Below are 19,890 nucleotides of genomic sequence, written 5' to 3'. Positions count from 1 at the left end.
TTTTGGTCAAAAATAATAAACCTAAGAGAAAATAGAAATTTTAGGGCATTTTGTGTTAAATGCTTAATTTTACCGAATTGGGAAATTTTATTACATGAATGGACCTTAGGTTAAATTTTATTCTGTGATTAATTAAATTAAATGTGAGAGACATTTGTTTTAATTATTTAGTGTTAATTTTTGTGTTTAAAACTTAATAAGTGTGAAAAAGGTTATAGGAAGTCAAATTGGATTTTTCTTCTTAGGAAATATTGATTCACCTTTATAAAAAAAAAAATTAAAAGTTAAATAAAAATAATAATATAAATGCATATATAGGAAGAGGTGGCCGACCATGTGGAGCTTTAAATGGTGTGAACAAAATTATTTAAGTTTAAATCTCATTTTAAATACTAGGGATAAGGGCAAGTGAATAGTAAAAATACTCAAGTGTCTTAGGATATTTTAGAGTAGTCTAAACCTTTCTAACCCCCCAAATCCGACCCTCTCTCTCTCACACAATCACTCTCATCTTATTTGAAAACTCTCTATCAAGTTTTCTCTCCATCTTCAACCTCAAGAACACTAAGAAGGCTTGGAAGCTAAGCATTGGTCTAGAAAGGGTTTCCCTAAGGTAAAGTTTCAAAAAACTAGACTCTTGTAAAGTTTTAACCATAGATTTTTCAATAGATGATTATATATGTTGTTGGGGGATTTAGTTAAGGTTTTGAAAGGGTTTTGAAGGAGCCAAAGCTAATAGGAAGATCCAAACCTTAAGCAAGAACAACAAGAGATAAAAAGTGTACTTTATGGTTTTTAGTTTTAAGCATTATTGTAACGCCTTGGATAGCAAAGACCGCTACACTGTGTACTTATAAAGGTGCAAGACTTGCTAATCAAGTCATTTAGTTAAAAATGTGTTTGCTAAAATCATTAATGCGCTAGGGTTAAAAGGTTTTGGTCTCAAAAGATACTTTTCATATAACCAAACATTTTTTTACACATGGGATCCCAAAAGGAACAGCGTTTAAAAATCAGTTTACAAATTTCCAGAGCATAAACAACCACTAGCCATTCTAAAAGCAAAACAGACATTTATGGTTCTCCTGTCCTGGTCTCCCCTCAACCGTGGCGGCTGAGCAGCTGTTCATGTACATTCTTCTCCCAGAGCTCTCTGAACCAGGGCTGACCAAGCTTGCCCTTGCCTTTACCTGCACCACGAACACCCGTGAGCCAAAGCCCAACAAGAAAGCATAATATCATAACACAAGTACTGAGAATAATCATAAACTCTTTAAGCATGTTTAAACATTTAGCAATCCCTAATACACATATAACTCATTGGCATAAACATGAATTCACAAGCTATTACTTAGCCATTCAGCATATCATATTCAACAATCAACCACAACAACCAGATCATACAATAAATAGGGTTGATACCCTTAGGTTTCACCCTCTGTTTACCCCACTGACTCCGGCCCGCTTAAACCGAGCTCAGTGCATAATAAGTTGTCCTCAGCTACCAGTGGCCGAGCCGTGCCCTGTGCACTAATGTAAACTCCGACACTCTTAGGCCGTTTGTCTACTATTTACATGGAATAATATCATCCTCTATAAACCATACAAAACAGGGAACCCTTAGTCCCATTATAAATCCACAACCGGGTGCAGTTTCCTTACCTTTAATTTCCAAATGTTCCAATTACGAAAAATGTCCCTTGAGCACGATCCATCCCCCGGGCCCTAGCTTTTACCTAGTCACAACCAAGATAAGGGATTCCATTAATATTTGAATAAAGGTTTCTGGGTAAAGTTCTAGCTTCCGGGACATCGAATTCCACCAAGCACAATGGTGGAATAGATCTCGAGCACCCTAGGTTAGGTTCCCGCGCTTAATACCTCCAAATAACCAAAAATGCCCTTAAGGGCTGTGGCCCTAAAAACCTGCGCCACGGCCTGCCCCCTAAAATAGAGGCTAGGCCTCTCTAATCACAGACATGTGTTGCGGCCCTGCCCTTTGGCGTCGCAACGCTTCCCTACTGCAGAGCCTCCTTGGCTCTTCTTTGCTCCGCAGGGCCGTAGCACTCTAGAACAGAGCCGCGGCCCAGCCCCTCGTGCCCAGAAAATCCACCATTTTTAACATCCCAACCTTGCTCAAAACCACCCAAAACCATCATAATTCCAAAACCCATTGATCACAAAACTTCTAACATGATTCCAGCAACATAATCCAGCAAAAACCTAGCTTAGAAACCCATCAAAATCCCATTTCAAATTTTGAAACCCAAAAGCCCAAGAACATAAAAACCAGCCATGAAAACACCAGAATTCAAACATTAGATCATAAATTCAAGCTTACCTTCACTGCTGAACCACCTCTCTAAGAAAATTCTGAGCTAACTCCCAAGCTTTCTGCCTTAATTCAACCTTGAAATTAAGAACCTAAGAACTCTTAGAATTCAGCCCTAAAACCTCATAATCAACTAATCAAAATGTAATTCAATGCTTACCTTAGTTTCTAGTTTGATTCCCTAGCTTCCACTGAGTTAATCCTCCAATTCCTTAGCTCAAACCTCTGAACTCCCAGCCAAATCCCCTTGGTTTTCAGTGATTTTCCTTGAGAGAGAAGAAGAGAGAAGGAGAGAGAGAGAGGAAAGAGTCGGTTCCTAATGTTTCCATTGTTTTCTAAGTTTTATCTATCTACCCTTAAACAATTAAATCAATCCCTAGGCTCGGGGTACCAGAAACGTTCCCGAGGGCAAAATGGTAAAATTCTCCAATATTCCCGCCTAAGCTTTCTAACCTTAAATATATCTCCGATTATTTATTTCCATAACTCAATAACCAAATAATCATCTAATACCCGAAATACCCTTGACTTACCCCAAGTCAAATATTAGGTCTCGTTGTGACTTTCCTGCTAACTAGCTCCCTAGGATCGCCTCAAGTCGCATCCTGCAGATTTACTCACATAATAATGTGGTCCTCACAATTATAACATATAATCACATTTACGCCCTCAACGGGCTAAAATTACAAATATACCCCTTTAAGCTAAACGGGGACTACATGCATACTAATACTCACAAACATGCATTTTTATATATATTCATATAACCATTAAAGCATGATTATCACATAATCATGCATTAAACTAATAAATTCACACATAAACCAATTATGCCCTCCCGGCACACTAATCAAGGCCCTTAAGCCGTATTAGTGATTTCGGGTCGTTACAATTATTTTGTATAGTTAATGCTTAAATTTTCTTATTGGTGATGTAATAAGGTTATGGTAGATTTTTTATAATTTTTATGATGCTTGTGTGTTTATTTTTGAAAATAGGGACCAAAACCCTTAAGGGTTTTGTAGGAAACCCTAAAACAAAATACATGTTTTGAGCTGTGAATTCCAATGGGTCAAGCATCCACTGTATATTGATTTTGTAAAATTTAATTGTACTGTGATGTTTTTGATATTGAGTACATAAAATTGAGCTTTTGAAACACTCAAAAATGTTTAAAAATGAGTGAGTTATGTTATTTCAAAGTTTAGGTAAAAAACTATTTTTTCGTATTCTTAATTTCGGGATCAAGTTTGGACAGCTACTGTATAGGGAAAATGAACCCAGATTTTTCTAAAATTTGGTGGAAATATTACTGGAATAATCTAGTATTCCACTGTAAAATTTGGTAAGAAAATACTGAATGGTTTGAAAGTTATTAAGTGTCAAAGTTTTAAAAAAAATAAGGACTTGAAAATAAGGTCATTTTTACCTCATTGTTGGAAAATAATTTCACCAATAAAAAATGCCCATTTTGACCTAAGATTTTACAAAGACCTAAAAGGCATACCAAAAATGGAATTGGAAAATTTTGGTAACAATTGGGTAAGTAAATTTCAAGTTATGAACTAACAAAGTATGTAGTTAAAAATATGAAAAATAGGGTTTTCACACTTAGTGTAAAAATGAGATTTTGGAACTTAAGGTCAAAAGTAAAAATTTTCTTATTGCAAGATAAAAATTGGTAAGTCTTGAAAACATATTTTGACCTAAAATACCACTTTGAGTTTAGTAAGAATTATTTTTATTAAAGAATTTTTATTCTTTCTAAAATTAAAAGAATTAATTTAGTAATAATTTAATAAATTAAAAGAGGGTTTAAAACCCTATATTTTTATAAAATAATTAAGTGAATTATTTTTCTAGTAAGTAAACTTGATTAATTGACTTTGGAAAAATTAACTAGTCAAGATGAGAAATTTTAATGGTTTTCCCAATTAAGATAAATTAGGCAATTTTCTTGAAACAGTTTTTTAGATATTAAAACCTTAAGAAAAATAAAAGGAAAATTAAGATTTTATTTTCTTGAAAAATAATAAGGAATTTAATTAGTATTTTCAGGATATAATACCAGCTAAAATCTTTTATATATTTTACCGACTGTTGAAAGTACAGCTTAATAGCAAAACTTTTAAAGAAAGAGATTTTTAGCAGATTGTGGGAAAATATTATTGTGATACTCGAGCCTAGGTATCGAGACCATAGGGTAGGTCTCCCCAAGACTTAGGGTTTAGTCTCAAATATTTTTGTATGAATTTCCTTAATGGGTTTAAAACCAAATAAGGATCTTTAATCCTTACTAATGATTTTGAAAATGACCAAACTGCCCAAAATATTAATAATGGATTATGAAGTGTCATAATTAATCTGAGTATACTGTATGGATAATTACAGTATTGGCTAAAGCATAACTGGACTATATATTGGAGGGTGAAATCCTGCTGAGAGTTAAGGATTCCAAGTAAGTCAACTTATATTGTGTGGCTGCAACATAAAACGACTATTGTATTATATGTTAGTATAGGGACACATGGACATATATACACGGTCGTAGAAAGTTTCTTAGAGACGTTAGTCTAGTGAGTGCTGATTTAGAAAATATGAACAGTAGATATCCATCATATCCTAGATGGCTGATCCCCGCCACACTGCTTGATTTTATTATGTCTGGTTCATTACCACGACGAGTGGTCAAGAGGTGAGGATTGCTGGTTAAACCTAGGGGCACCAAAATGAATGGGACCTAGGGGCCCTCATGCTTACATAATCAGTGAACGATTAGAACTCGAGCAAGTGCTCTAATAAGTTATTCCTGGATAGCAGCCGTGAATATTGCCCATTCAGTGAGAGTGCCTAGAGATACTAGGGGGTTGCCAAGTTTGAGTGAGGCTGAACACCCTAGGGGCAACTGCTCATCAGCAACACTGATTAACATAGAAGTCTCTGTAAAACCATGTAAATTTGATTACACTCTTGGATAAGTAGTGATGCCCTAGGTAACTTGATGGTTACCCTTGTGAGGGATTTACTCTTGAATAAGTAGCGATGTCCTAGGTAACACGATAGTTACCCTTGATGGGGATATTTATCGGCTAGATCTTAGTGTTGAGACTCGGTTCTCTCTTACAGATTAACATTTATGCTGGAGGGCGTGTTATGCCCGAATAGTTGGAAATTGTCGAGCATTGGTCTCGATTTATATTGTGATATATATATCTGCTTGCTTTGGGATTTTCTGAGTGCATGGATATATATTTATTGATAAGATATAGTTGTGATATAATATATCTGCTCGTTCTAGAATTTTCTGAGTGCAGGAATTTATCTGGTTATATGAAATAATTTGTCATTGGTTATCAGGCATGACCATAAGTTTGCCAGGACGCTTTGCGTTCTTGAAATTGATTATGTAAGATCCGGATGGATTTGGAACCCTAATTCTCTGCATACTTTTGTTTTAAGGTTGAACTTACTAAGCGTTTTCGCTTACCTAGTTGTTTCCTGTTGTAGGTAAGAATAAGGGCAAGCCAGAGCAGTGAGCGCTGGAGTCTACCTTGCAAATGTACATGTGACTGACCTTTTGGGAAGCCATTTTATTATTGGAAATGTTGTGTAATTTTCCTAAACTAGGCTCACTGTAATGCCCCGGATTCCCTATTATGGTTAATGGCTGGATTAGTAGGCCGGGAGGGCCATAACTGTTTAATTGTGCCATTAAATGTGTTTATGCATGTTTATGAAAATTATATTATAATATGATGTTAAAAGCATGCATGAGAGTCCACATTTGTTTACAGGGGTATTATGGTAATTTGGCCCGTTGAGGGTATAATTGAATATTTGTTGTATGTTAATGATATATTGTGAGACCACGTTATAATGTGGATTGGTTCGAGAATTTCGACATGAGACGATCCTTGAACATGATTTATCGGTTTGGTCATAACAGGTTTGAGCTCGGGGCTCGGGGTGAGTCTCGGGGTGATATTAAAGGTTTTAGCGTTACCAGGGATTTTAGGGTAACGGGTTATGAAATATTGGTGTTCGAGGATATTGAGATTAGCGGGAATTGGGAAGCGTTAATTATGATTAACGGGTTAAGCTAGAAGTACCAATTTTGCCCTTGGGGTGACTTTAGAGGCTTAAGATGACATAAGGGCATTTTGGTCATTTTAGGGAGGATTTATATGATGTTTAGTGGCTGAAGGCTGTAGAATAAAACAGAACAAAAACAGGGGTTTGCCTCTCTCTTACCCGTACCTCATCTCCTTCATTGCTCCTTTGGTGGTTTTGTGTTCTTGGTGATAATTCAAGCTAGGGAAACTTAAGGGCTGGGTTGGAGACTTGTGTTAGCTTGTGTGGAAGGGTCAAGACAAGTTTCAAGGTGAGTTTTGCCATTAATCACAGCTGGTACTCTGTTTTTGTTTATAATTTTCAATTCATGTTCTTGATGTGGGAAGTATGAATCAAAGGAGGTTTTTGGTGTTAGTTGATTGGGGTTTGGTGTGAGTGAGATAAGGATGTTGTAAGGGGGTTTAATTACATGTTTAGAGGAGGTTTTATGATGGTTTGAGAGGCTGGTTTGAGAGAAAAACGCACAGGGGGAAATTCTGGTTTGTGCGTGGGCTTGTTGCTGAACTGGGCTGGGTGCCGCGGCACAGCTTTTGTGTGCCGCGGCCCATGAGCGTCTGGCAGATGGGGCTTGGGGGCGTGCCGCGGCACGGCTTTTTGGGGCCGCGGCCCATAAGGCCAAAATTTGCTAAAAGTGGTTTTTAGCTTAGGGATTCAAACCATAGGCCTCGGGGTTGGACCTAGTACCCGGTTGGGTAGTATTTGAGGTCTCGGGGGCTGGGATTTGGTTTGGGAAACCCCGGTTATCATTTTTATTGATGAATCCTATATTTTGGTTATGACCAGGTGACCGTCGAGGAATTTAAAGGTTGATCGTTCTCAGGGGTCGTTCATATAATTATTCTCACTCGAACCAGAGGTAAGAAAACAGTGTATGAATACAGTTGCACCATGTATAGGTATATGACATGCATGGTTTGATATTAAGGCATGTTGGTTGATATATGTGGACATGGATTGCATATTAAATGCTATTGAACATTGTTTACCTGTTTGAGACACTGACTAGTCAGGGACCGACTCTAAAGTCGAGAATTATGCATTGAATGGCTCTATAGCATTAATGCCAGACCGACCCTAGGGTCGAGAAACTTATAAGCGCTTGCCTGGCTTACAACCAGATGAATATAGCCAAGGTATATGACCCCGGTGACTGTTTGTCACATGGCTAAGGGACGCTGTCCATAGTTTCGACTCCAGAGTCGTGAGGAAGGTTATGTTGGTGACTAATCACCTTGCACCTGTCCTAAACGAATTTATAAATGAATCACTATTCAGTTAAGCCCTGGTGGCCCTAACGTCACACGGCTAAAAGGAGCGATGCTCATTACTGTGACTTTTGGCTATTGTCACCTATTTGTTGGACTGATAGTCCTGAATGGTTACTATGATCGTTGTTGATATTATATCATGTTTTATTATGTTTTCTTGCTGGGCCTCGGCTCATGGGTGCTATGTGGTGCAGGTAAAGGGAAGGAAAAGCTTGGCCAGCCTTGAGTGGAGAGCTTGGGCGATGTGATGTACATACAGGGCCGCTTGACCGCCATGGTCAAGGAGTTCTCAGAGGGACTAGGGGTTTACCCTATTTTTGCCGCTTAGGCCGGCGGGGATTGTATATTTGGAACTGTAGCAACTCTTTTGTAACTTGAACTACTTGTAAACATTTTAAAAAGGCTCATGAGCACTTTATTTACTTAATGAAAAGTGTCCTTTCCTTTTTACTGGTTTTACACCTTAACCTGTTAATGACACCTAGATCACGTTTTTAACCAAAGGACTCGGGTAGCGGGTCAAATTTCCGGTTCACCGTTCACCGTAACTGTTCTGGGGTAGCCAGGGCGTTACACTCACTCTACTCTTTATAAAATTTGTTGTAATTAAATGTTAAGTATGACTATACGACTTTTTAAAAAGTTTTTTTTATATGGGTTTTTGAGACATTTTTGTTAAATGAAAACATTTATATTTCCGCATTATCAAGTCTTGAAAATCCGGGTCGTTACAATGAGAGTAAGAGAGTGAGAGCTAAGAGTGTTTCCTAAATGTTCTGTTTTCTTCCCCTGAAGCAGCATAGTGACTAAGCCACTTCCTTGGCATAAAAAGGACCAAAATGCCCCCTTGCTAAACCCTTACTCATCAAACGTTCCCAAGGGCGAATCCATCTTTTGCCACTTTTCTCCGCTAATCATAATTAACGCCTCGTAATTCCTGCTATTTCTAATATCCTCGAATAACCACTAAATAATTTCCCATTACCCAATAAATCTCAAGAATATGCTAAATTACTAAAATACCCCTAGGCTCACCCCGAGCTAGGTATTTGACAACATTATGACTAAAATGCTAACTTGCTCCCTAGGATCGCCTCGTGCTGAATAACCAAAATATATCCACGTAATAATGTAGTCTCAATCATATAGCATATATATATTCAAATATGTCATCAACGGGCCAAAATTACAAAAATGTCATTCTAATAAAAAACGGATCCACATGCATGCTTAATACACCTAAATATGCAAATATAGTCATATTATAATATAACTTACAAAATTAATATAATCATGCATATCATCATATAATAATGCAATTAAATCAATTATTGTCATTCTGACCCTCTAATCAAGATACTAAGCATTCTTAAGAAAATTGAAACGTTACAAATCAACTAATTAAGTGCAAACAAGAAAAAAGGGTAGTAATTATTTTTTCTATAACTTTACATACTATTTTATTTCTAAATATCAATAAATAAATATAAAAAATTAAGTTAATGGCGCATTGCACGGTTTACATAATAATTTCAAGAATCATTCATATGAATTCCTTTCCTTATATAATCTCAATCCTAATTATGGAAAGAAATTCACCGAACGACTTTTTTTTTGGGGGGATCTAACACTGCACTCAAAATTTATTAGTTACGTACTTTTAATTTTAAGTAACCACTAGTCAAAAGGTAGAAGCCAAAAAATAAATAATTATATATAAAAAGTATTAAAGAACCAAATCAGATAATTTCAAAATATGGTTTAGTATAGTATAAAAAACTTGTACAAAACATATATAATTATAGCGTGTTATAAACTGGATAATACATAATAAAATTAATAATCATTATACAATTGGATTAATAGTTGTGTTTAGATCAATACAATACAATTAATAATCATATTTTTGAATCAATGCGATCCAATTAATAATCATATTGCCTAAACTAGCAAATGACACCAACGAGCAGGGGATGTGGCAAGTGGGCTATAATTTATTTTTATTTCTATTATATATATATATATATATATATATATTGGTGTACCTATTTTTTGAGCTGAAGAAAATGGATACATGGACTATAATATGAACAGGTCATGCTCAACAAAATGGTTAGCTCAATTTACCTAGAATGAATATCAGCTCTGGTAACTCCTACATAATGCTCGTTAGCTTGAGAGACACCTATTTAAGGAAAAAAAATATGACTTCATGAAAGTCATTAATGCTACTTAAATGTTCTAACTCATGGAGATTATGGACTATTGGTCGAGTACATCTAAATAGGAACTATTCAGATTTTATACCTTATTTGAATTATGATATATTTTGAATTTAATGAGAACAACATGTATTAATTGAGCCAACCTCATGTTACTCCTTTTTGAGAGATTCAAGTTGTAAATGATCACCTATAAATATGTGAATGCCATGTGTTTATAGGCCACACATCTGAATTGGTATACACATTTTTTGCCAATTTCTATATTCACAATGTATAGAAGAAAACTTTAGTCCTAAGAGTTTATTCCAATTATATTAACTCGTGAACATAGGATTCATTCACATCTTAAAATTTTGTATTTTTTTTAATTGTCGTTTGTTCACTTTTTTTTGTTGTTGGTCAAAATGTGACCAACATATATAAATTAATTTAATTTTCTAATTGACCTACATTAATTTTTTTTCAATAGTACCCTATCAATATTTAGTCTATTTATTTATTTATGTCTAGATTTAAAATTAAAAATTAGAAAGTTGTAGAATTTTAAAAGACATCAAATGATAATTTAACTTAAAAAAATATTAAAAAATTAATAAAAATATGGAGATCACATTGCATATTCACACAATCTTCAAAACTTCCACATTCGTTTTGTTTTCAAACAAAAGAAAAAAAAACATCAACATACTATTGTCCAAACTTCAAGTTTCCTTTAAAAATAGGATATGCACTTGAAAAAGTAAAGAACGAGTCAATTGTAAATATTTAAGGAATACTCATTTTTTTAAGTTTCTTAAATTTAATTCTTTTAAATTTACATAATTTCTGTGTAAAATTATTTTATTTTATCATTGATATGCAACTATTATAAGAGTTTTATGAAATGTTCTCTAAGGTAAATATTAAGTTGTTCCTTTGTGTTGCTTGCTTATGTCTAAATGATTTATTTATACTTTTGATCAGAAAAAAAACTCAATTAGATGGCTAAATATTATGTAGATTTTTGTTTTCAATAGAGCTTATGACCTTGAAACATATATTATTGATATGTGAATGAGTAAAAACTTTTAAAATTGAAGGGCATTAATAATCTTTCAAGAATGATGGTTGAAATAATTTATCAATTGTTAACTTTGACACTAATTTTACGAGAGAGTATTTTCCAATATAAATATAGTAAACAATTAACTACATAATTGAATAAGAGATTAATGAATGAATTTTGGTTGTATAGATTAAAAAATAATTTTTATTTGATAATGTTGATAATGAGATTGTTATATAACACTTGCAAAATATGAAAACTCATCAGGAATAATTGCAATGCATTTTATTAATGTTGTTTGAAGTATTATTATAGAATTTTTGAGTAATAGTTAAATTTTAAAATTTTTACTTTGCACCTTGCCCTTTCTATAAAAATGTTTAGACTGTACCATTGCCAATGAGTCAAACTTGAAGGTGTGTGGTTTACTCTAATAGTACATGTGCGTTGTGATAAGAGAGTATTTAACATACCGCACAAAGTATTTTATGTCATATTTAGAGAGAGTTCGATACCATTTATTAAATTATAATAAATAAGATTCTATTTTAAATTTCACCATATGAAAAATACCACCTCATAGCATTAATTAATCATTTTACAATGTTAATATTATGGTGATCGGGTACATATATTATTAGGTGAAAATTACATTTTTATACGGGATTTTCAATAAAGTTTTAAAAAATATGGTTTTTTTGTACAAATATTATTGGATGACTTTTTAAAATTTGTATTCCTTTTTTATGTAATTTTTTTTCTCATATTTTTGTAAAAAAAATCATTATTATGCCATATTTTTTTTCCACAATCTGATTTTTTTTAATTAAATTTGTCCATGTAAACCAAGAAAATATTAATTACCATATTTTTACATATTAATAGCTAAAAAAAATCATATTTATGAAAAAATCCTTATTATTAGTCATAGTTGTTTTGATAGCCCTTGGTTTTTCAAGAGTGCATATTGCATTGAAAGACTGATTTCGGGTTGGTGGGTTTTGGGTAAAATCCGGTGCGGTCTCTCAAGTTCTCAACTCTCAACTCAATGCTCGAATCGAAGTCGTAAGGCTGAACTCTGGTGCGCCGTTTTGTACAATTCATTCACCTTCACTCGTACACTATTACAGTTTGCGCCAAACGCCAATGGACCCAAATTAACCACTTTCTCTTCTTCCTCTTTCCCCCCAATCCAATACACACCACCAAACCAAACCCTTTCTAGGGTTTCGCCCAATTCAATTTCCCTCTATCTTTCTTTCCTTCCTTTTTTTTTTTTTCAAATCTCTGATTAAGAAGAAAAAAGCTTCTGGCTTTCGACTCAATAGCCAGCCGTGCACCCACTGCATTACGTCGTCGTTTTCGGTTACCTTCCTCTCAGTTCATTCCCCTGACTGCCCCACTCTTTGCTCGAGTGCTTGTTCCTCTGCCTCTACATTTGGCCAAATTTCACGCGGCGCTTGTCCATCGGAAGCTTGAATTTTGGGGAGCTTTTGGTTTGAGCTCGTTTTGAGTTCCTGGTTTTTGAGTGTTTATCTTTAATAAATCAAGGTGTATTAGGGATTTATTTTTTGGGTGGGGCTGGGTGGCGAAGAAGCATTTTTAAGGTGGGATGAGTAGTATATTCACTGAGACGATACTTGCGGACAAGCTATCCAAGCTCAACAGCACCCAACAGTGTATTGAAAGTATCCTTTTTTTTTGGTTAATTGTTGCTTTGGCCTTAAACTCATTGGCTTTAACTTTCTTTGTCTTGGGGGCAATGAATTAGGAACTTGCGTGGATTTCTATGTTTTTCAACTTTCTTCTTCATCTTCTACTTGGAATTGTTATGTAGCTATAGCTCTTGTCCCGTATCCTAAATTTGGAATTGAAATGCTTAACTTTCGCATATAGCTTTATCGCATTGGTGTATATTTCATCGGACCAAAGCAGAACAGGTTGTCAAAACATGGGAGAAGCAATTCCACAGTTCACAGATGGCGGAGAAAGTTCCTCTCTTGTATCTTGCAAATGACATCCTACAGAACAGCAAGCGCAATGGAAATGAATTTGTCTCCGAGTTTTGGAAGGTTCTCCCCGCTGCACTCAAGGATCTTCTTGAGAAAGGTGATGAGCGTGGAAAGAATGTGGTCTCCAGATTGGTTAGTCTATTCGTTCATTTTTCTGTTTGACCAAGATGAAGGGTGTTTCTTTTTATGGATGTCCAATTTTGAATCTAACTGGAAAACAATGCCTTTGTTTCTAGTTTATTCATCTTGTTGGTTGTTATAAGGTAGAAACACTCTTCTTATTGCCCCTGTGTAAAATGGTAGCAGAGTTGTTAACATGTATGATATTAGATTGAGGAAGGTTTATCCTTGTCGATTGCCTTTTATTTACTCAAATGTCGTGAATCAGAAATGGCTGATGATATGCTGGTGGTTTCAAATTTGTTAGGTTGCAATATGGGAAGAAAGAAGAGTATTTGGATCCCGTGCACGGAGCCTCAAAGAAGTTATGCTAGGGGAAGAAGCGCCTCCGCCTTTGGTGTTCAGCAGTAAGAAACGCACACGTTCTGTTAAAATTGTAAAAAGGGATTCTCGTTCCATTAGAACGGTTAGCACAAGGGCTTTCTTTCTTTTCACAGTATTTTAGAAATGGTTTTTTTTTTTCCTTTCTTTTTACCTGATTACATGTTCCTTTTTTTTTAAAAAAATATTCTGGACACGTTTGAGATATGCTCTCTAACATTTTACCGTTACTCTGGAAAACCAGAAACTTTCTATTGGAGGTGCTGCTGAAAAGATAGTTTCAGCATTACATTTGGTGCTTAGTGAACAACCCAATGAAGATGCAGAGATGAGTAAGTGCAAGTCTGCAGTCAGTCGTATTAGGAGGTTGGAGAAAGATGTTGACGTTGCCTGTCCTAATAGTAAGTAATTTTACATAGTGTTTTTCTGCTTGATGGTCCCCTATATTTTTCACTGTTTGGAAGTACGGTCCTTGAAAAAGTGATTTTGGTACTTAAGATTTTTTATTAAGAAAGATGATGCAATTTAATCCAATTTGCTATCGAGACTAGGTTTTAATAGTGTATATTGGGTATTTCAAGTGAGCAGTGCCTTTGCCCTACTCCAACATCAGCAGCTTACTTTTTGTTGCAGCTTTTTAGTATTAGGTGTTTGTACCTTGCTGTGATTCTTCAGTGTGTTTCTCCCTAAAGCTTAGTTTCATTGTTGTCAGCGAAGGATCCAAAGCGAAAAACATTTGCCAAGGAATTGGAGGAGGAAGAAAATACTTTGAAGCAGTGTATTGAGAAACTGAAGTCAGTGGAAGCAAGTAGAGTAGCTCTTGTTTCACAGTTGAAAGAAGCTTTGCATGAGCAGGTAGTGGGTGATACCGTTTTTTTTTTTTTTTAACGTTTCAATTTGTCTTCCACCGGGGCAATTAGCAAGTATCCACTAAATATTTTTTCGTTTCTTCACTTTTCTGATTTCTTCTGCCCAGGAATCAGAACTAGAGAATGTTCGAACACAAATGCAGGTATTTTTTGCGACAAATATATCCTCAATCATTGTATGTTTGTATTATAGCTCATTTATCTGTTATTGAGAGTTATAGAAAGATAATTTTTTGCACCTTGTTGTACAGTCTTATATCTTAAGCTGATTTATGTTTTACCGCTTGGGTGCTATATGTATATTTAGTTTCTAAAAGTTTAAACAGAAGGATAAAAAAGATATTAATTGTAGAAACTGTTACAATTTCTTAAGTGGACATTTCTAAGGTATCATATTTGCGAGTTATGGCCTCATTCTTGCATTAGAAGTGTATTGGTTTTTCCCAAGTACATAGCTTGCCACTGAAACTTCAGAAGTATCACTATTATTGCTGTACATTGTATATTGCCACTTGCTAAATCGTACTCACAGCTGCAAATTATTTTGAGATTTTGGATGTAGTGTAGTAAGCTGTCAGCAAACCAACTGAAGTACTTATATTTGAGATTTTGGATGAAGTGTAGCAAGCTGCAAATTATATGTTTTCACTTATCTGGAAATGCCATCACATACAATTGTTGCCCTCAATATTTTCACATAAATTATTCTAATCTAATAATTGCGTATTTATACTTCTAGGTAGCACATGCACAGGCAGAAGAAGCCATCAACATGCGGAAGCGGCTGGAGGGTGAGGATTATGTATCAAAACCATCAAATGCGGCCACCTCCTCTCCTGCTGATGCGAGTGCAGCTGCAGGACAAACACCTAAGAAGTCTGCTGCAGCGATTGCAGCTGAGGTTGCAGATAAGCTTGCAGCTTCGAGCTCCTCTCAATTAATTATGAGTTCTGTTCTCTCTACGTTTGCTGCAGAGGAGGCCAAGAAAGCTCATCTCACAAAAGCTTCCACACCATCAAGATCATTTACATCCATGCCCACAAGTTCGGGTGTGGACTCAGCTTCTAAACTAGAAAAACCTGCGTCAGTCTCAGATCCTAATATATATGTGTCAGCACAACCGCTGACTGCTCCCCCTCCAAGCCATTCATACCAGTCAGTTTTAGTTCCCCAACCAACAATGCAGAACCAAGCCTCAAATTCTCAGGGTCAGTATCACATGCTTTCAAACCCAGCTTCCCAACAGTTCTTGCAGCCATCCGGAGGGGTCATGGTCCCATATGGTTATAGTAGCATTCCCCCCTTGCCTCCAGGACCCCCACCTCCCCCGCCACCGCATATGGTGAGTCCAATGGTGCCTCTAACTCAGCAGCCATTACAACTGACTCAGCAGATGGCAATGGCTCAGCCACCGCCAATAACGCAGCAACCCCCATCAACTCCTAGCTTTCGGCCACTTCAACCCCCAGGGATTTTGTACTATGGTCACCCTCATCATTCTCAGTTACACTAATTCAACTTTGTAGACAGTAGGTAAGATCAGTTTGACCATGTTTTTAACCTTTTGACATAAAGCAGTTTGTCGCGGTGAAAATTTTGTTTTGTTATTTTTTATTATAATGAGATATAAATTAAGAGGGTAGAATAATCTGAATGCCTACCTCTAATTTGTATTTTTGTTGCACAGCCCTTGGAAAGGGTGCTCTTTGGCACTTGACCTCAACTTGAGGTCCTCAAGGTAGGGGAACTATCTCATATGAGGTGTGTATGAAATCAAATAGAAGATTACAAGTCTCGAAATACTTTACCATACAAGTTATTATTTAATGGGTTTAGAATTATAAACAAAAAAAATCCAACGAGTACAAATGGTGTTCCATAATATTCCTCACGAGTTAATTATTGTATGGTTGTTGTACTTGAAAGGCTTAGCGATTAACCGTGTTTTCACTGGTGTTTTAATACTGTCGAGGAAAACTAAAGTCCACGTTACAACGTAGAAAGGCCAAAAAAACCTTCACTGCATGAGAACAGTTACCAATTTTTAATGACTCGGACGGTACTTTAAAGGCCAAGAAAATTATATGTAAATGTATATTAAATGCACAATTAGCCAATTTTTACTTCTTCACATGCCTCTCTTAGTGGCTCAGAAAATTCTACCTACAAAATGAAGATTCTTATTTCTTGAACCCTCTGTCCTTTCTGTCTCCCCAAACAATGGTGTTCAGGACATTTATAGTTTCCACTTCCTCCGAATCAATACGATTATGGATTATTGAGAATGTTCAGTCATTAACATTTAAAAATTAAAAAAAAAAATCATTACAGTACAGCTTTAGCATCTGTCCTGAAACAAAAGAATGGGAAAATACGACATAAGAATTTAATAATAGTGCAACGTATTTATTTTATTTTTTACAAGAGAGAATTCATGCTGTTGGTAAGTATTAACCTTTTTTTTAATTCCATGTATAATGACAATAACATCAAAAAGTTTTAATTGTTTACTACATGGTCTACCATTAGCATTTAGCTATTTTGGTTCATAAATAGGGACAGTGCTTGCTTTGTACATGAATTTACGCATCTTTATGCTTGCTTGGAAACATGATTAACTATGAAATTTCAATATAAATGGCAGAAACAAAATAAAAAAAACAACATACCCGTAAATTTCAACTCTTCATAGCCTTCTTCAAGACAAAATCTCTAATGAAGATTGGCAGATGATACATGATCGACATAATGGTGGAGAATTGGCCGTAAGAGAACCAGGTTGGCGGACTCTTCTTGAGGATAGCATCCACAGTCTTCTCTGCAAACTCTTGTGTGGGGGTTGAGTTTGGCCTCTGGGAAAAATTGGCTCTATCACGTATTGCTGCTTCAAAAGGCTTATATAGTTTCCATTCAGGCATCTTATCGTGGCTAGCTAAGGCAGAATTTCCTATGTTAGATACAATAGCTCCTGGCACAACAGTAATGACATCGATTCCAAAGGGCTTGAGTTCCAATCTGAAGTAAGATAATCACAAAAATAAATAGACAGCAACATGACTACACATATAACCTTCTTCACCATAGTGATATAATGAATATGTGAATGAGAGTAACAATGGAAGTCATGTTTAAACCTTAAAGAATCGGTTAATGCATGAAGAGCAGCTTTTGATGCAGTATAAACACCAGACCATGGTCCAGGGGACAAAGCAGTAACACTTCCAACGTTGACAATCTTCCCTTTTCTCCTTGATGCCATGTGAGGAACTACAGCTTGAATCAACCTTATGGGACCTGAAAAGGATTACAAAATGAAAATCACACCAAAGGAATCCTTTGACGCTAAAAGAAATTGAGAAGGGCATGACAGAGCTAATCTTTGACATGAAGTGTGTTCTTATAAATCAAATTTCTCGTCATATATAATCTGTTTCAAAGTTCTGTTTTTCAGAGACAACTAAGCTCCAGTTTAGGTTATAAGGATAAAACACCGCCTAATCTAATTCTTTCTTGTCATAACACCATGAAAAGCATTAATAAAATTAGCTTGCCCAGAAAACTATAGTTCAAGAGCTTTCTCATATTTGGACAAATGGTATAGCATTGCAGACACTTACAATTTTGTTTTTATTGATTTTCCATGAATTACTGAATTAGTATCGAGCAGGTAGATAATAACAAAGGCAAGACAATATGGATAAACTGGACACCAAATACAAATTCCTATACCATTAAACAAATCAAGTCAACGGGAAAAGATTAAAGAAGCGCTGAAGGGTTTTTCTTCCAATGTGATAAATCGAGTCAATGATGATCTCATATAATATACAATATAATCTCTCTTAAAACTACAAAAGGTAGGTTGGTAACAACACTTATAAGCTTCTTTCAAGTTAATCAACTGAACCTATAATCATATTCAGCACCATCACTCTAATAACAGTAATATTAATAATGAAACACCAAATTTGAACCATATAATTTATTTTTAACCATTAAAAAAAGAGCAATGCTCATCATTATTTTCATCAAAAAATCATTACATATAATACGAAATACCACTAATTTTCTTTCTCTTGGTTGTCATTATAAATAGATTTTTGCTTGAATTATACTAAAAACTTCATCATGTCATAAGTTTTGATCTTCATTTTCTTTTGGTTTTATGTAATATACAAATTTGCATAAAGTCTTCGAAGTTCAAACAACATTTTCTTGGCAGTTTTATGATGAGAGACTTATATATGTATGATGTTGTTGCCCAGTTCAAGTTAACAATTCACATCGATCTTACATAACAAATGAATTTCATAAATATACTAAAAGATAATCCAAAAGGAAAATCACAATCAACAGAACATGATAAACACATAATTGTCTTCTTCCCCATTATATTATATATGTACACATATTGAAAAAATAGTTGAGAGATAAAGCAGAGTACCATATAGATTTGTATCAAAAGTGGATTGGAAAGCAGAAAGAGGGACTTCAGCGACAGGGCCAACGCACTGAACCCCTGCATTGTTGACCAACACATCTATCTGACCGAACCTCTCCAGTACAGTAGACAGAGCGTGCTGCACACTCTCCTCCGATCGCACGTCAAGCTCCTGTAGAAAGAACCTTGAATCGTGCTCCAGATCCGACATCGAACCTACCGATCTACTCGTCGCCACAACCGAACAACCCTCCGCCGCGAAGGCGCGTGCCAGCGCGTTACCAATTCCTCCCGTCGAGCACCCCGTCACCACAACAACCTGCCCTCCGTACGCCGCCATCTTCTCTCTCTCTCCGTAATTGCTTATTTTTTTTTCTATTCTAATTTTAATAAATGAATTTTATTTATCTAATTATTTAATAGAAGAGGAGAGTGAGAGAGAGAGTGATGAGTGATGAGTGATGAGTGATGAGTGATGAGTGCTTTCATAATTTAGGTTCCAGTGGCGTGCGGTATCTTTAGAGCTGAGGTTTGGCCAGTAAATTTTTTTTAGGAAGATCTCCTTTCTATAAAATTAATTTGTTTTTAACAACTCTCCCCCTTTTCTTTTTCTACCAAACAAACATAAACATAGGATTACTGATTTTGTAGGGAAAAAAAACATAGGGTTACTGTTTTATTTTGCAAATTTGGACTTATAAAGGACGAAAATAACTAGTCAATTTGTCTGAGTTATTTAAAATTGGATTTATACTTTTTTTTTTTTTGATATTGTGTTTTGTCTTATTACTTGTTTGGACTCTGTATTTTGATAAATTATTTTTTGGACCCTATGTTTTGTAAAATAGTTAAAATAGAACCCTAAACTCAATTTCGATGAAGAAAAAATTGAATATAACAACACAGTTTTTAAGTAGAATAATTTTATTTTTATTCTGAATTGTTAGTTTGGTAAATTATTTATGATTTTAGTTGAGAAAATATTGACCAAAATCAGGTTTAGGTTCTATTTTAACTATTTTACAAAATATAGGGTCTAAAAAATAATTTGTCAAAACACAGGATC

General features: G+C 35.2%; 2 protein-coding genes across 4 annotated transcripts; one reads left to right on the top strand and one right to left on the bottom strand.

Annotated features, from left to right (window-relative positions):
• Window positions 1-11,991: 11,991 nt before the first annotated feature.
• Window positions 11,992-16,056, top strand: LOC133804371 (uncharacterized). Of its 2 annotated transcripts, XM_062242539.1 has the most exons (7): window positions 11,992-12,689; window positions 12,898-13,145; window positions 13,441-13,599; window positions 13,759-13,915; window positions 14,227-14,369; window positions 14,491-14,526; window positions 15,123-16,056. In XM_062242539.1, exons 1-7 carry the CDS (start codon window positions 12,614-12,616, stop codon window positions 15,894-15,896), a joined length of 1,593 nt encoding a protein of 530 aa, XP_062098523.1. In that variant the 5' UTR covers window positions 11,992-12,613; the 3' UTR covers window positions 15,897-16,056. The 2 variants fall into 2 exon arrangements, with proteins under 2 accessions (XP_062098523.1, XP_062098530.1); XM_062242546.1 differs by lacking the exon at window positions 11,992-12,689 and having other exon boundaries at window positions 12,979-13,110.
• A 390-nt stretch (window positions 16,057-16,446) lies between these two features.
• Window positions 16,447-19,399, bottom strand: LOC133804385 (short-chain dehydrogenase PC-15-like). 2 transcript variants are annotated; one of them, XM_062242564.1, is made up of 4 exons: window positions 18,828-19,399; window positions 17,518-17,677; window positions 17,053-17,398; window positions 16,447-16,728 (listed from the first exon to the last, which is right to left on the bottom strand). In XM_062242564.1, the coding sequence occupies exons 1-3, from the start codon at window positions 19,162-19,164 to the stop codon at window positions 17,062-17,064; spliced, it is 834 nt and encodes a 277-aa protein (XP_062098548.1). In that variant the 5' UTR covers window positions 19,165-19,399; the 3' UTR covers window positions 16,447-16,728; window positions 17,053-17,061. The 2 variants fall into 2 exon arrangements, with proteins under 2 accessions (XP_062098548.1, XP_062098540.1); XM_062242556.1 differs by having other exon boundaries at window positions 16,447-16,733; window positions 18,828-19,398.
• Between the last annotated feature and the right edge of the window lie 491 nt (window positions 19,400-19,890).

This window comes from Humulus lupulus, chromosome 1 (genome assembly GCF_963169125.1).
Source record: "Humulus lupulus chromosome 1, drHumLupu1.1, whole genome shotgun sequence".
Classification (NCBI taxonomy): Eukaryota; Viridiplantae; Streptophyta; class Magnoliopsida; order Rosales; family Cannabaceae; genus Humulus; species Humulus lupulus.
The sequence above is the reverse complement of the archived record's forward strand: the minus strand, read 5'-3'. Positions and strand labels throughout refer to the sequence as shown.

Coding starts and splice junctions, on each gene's coding strand:
- LOC133804371 (XM_062242539.1), top strand. CDS start 12,614: ATGAGTAGTATATTCACTGAGACGATACTTGCGGACAAGCTATCCAAG. Junction 14,370..14,490: donor AAGAAGCTTTGCATGAGCAG/GTAGTGGGTGAT, acceptor TCTTCTGCCCAG/GAATCAGAACTAGAGAATGT. Junction 14,527..15,122: donor ATGTTCGAACACAAATGCAG/GTATTTTTTGCG, acceptor TTATACTTCTAG/GTAGCACATGCACAGGCAGA.
- LOC133804385 (XM_062242564.1), bottom strand. CDS start 19,164: ATGGCGGCGTACGGAGGGCAGGTTGTTGTGGTGACGGGGTGCTCGACG. Junction 17,678..18,827: donor TTTTGATACAAATCTATATG/GTACTCTGCTTT, acceptor AATCCTTTTCAG/GTCCCATAAGGTTGATTCAA. Junction 17,399..17,517: donor GCATTAACCGATTCTTTAAG/GTTTAAACATGA, acceptor ATCTTACTTCAG/ATTGGAACTCAAGCCCTTTG.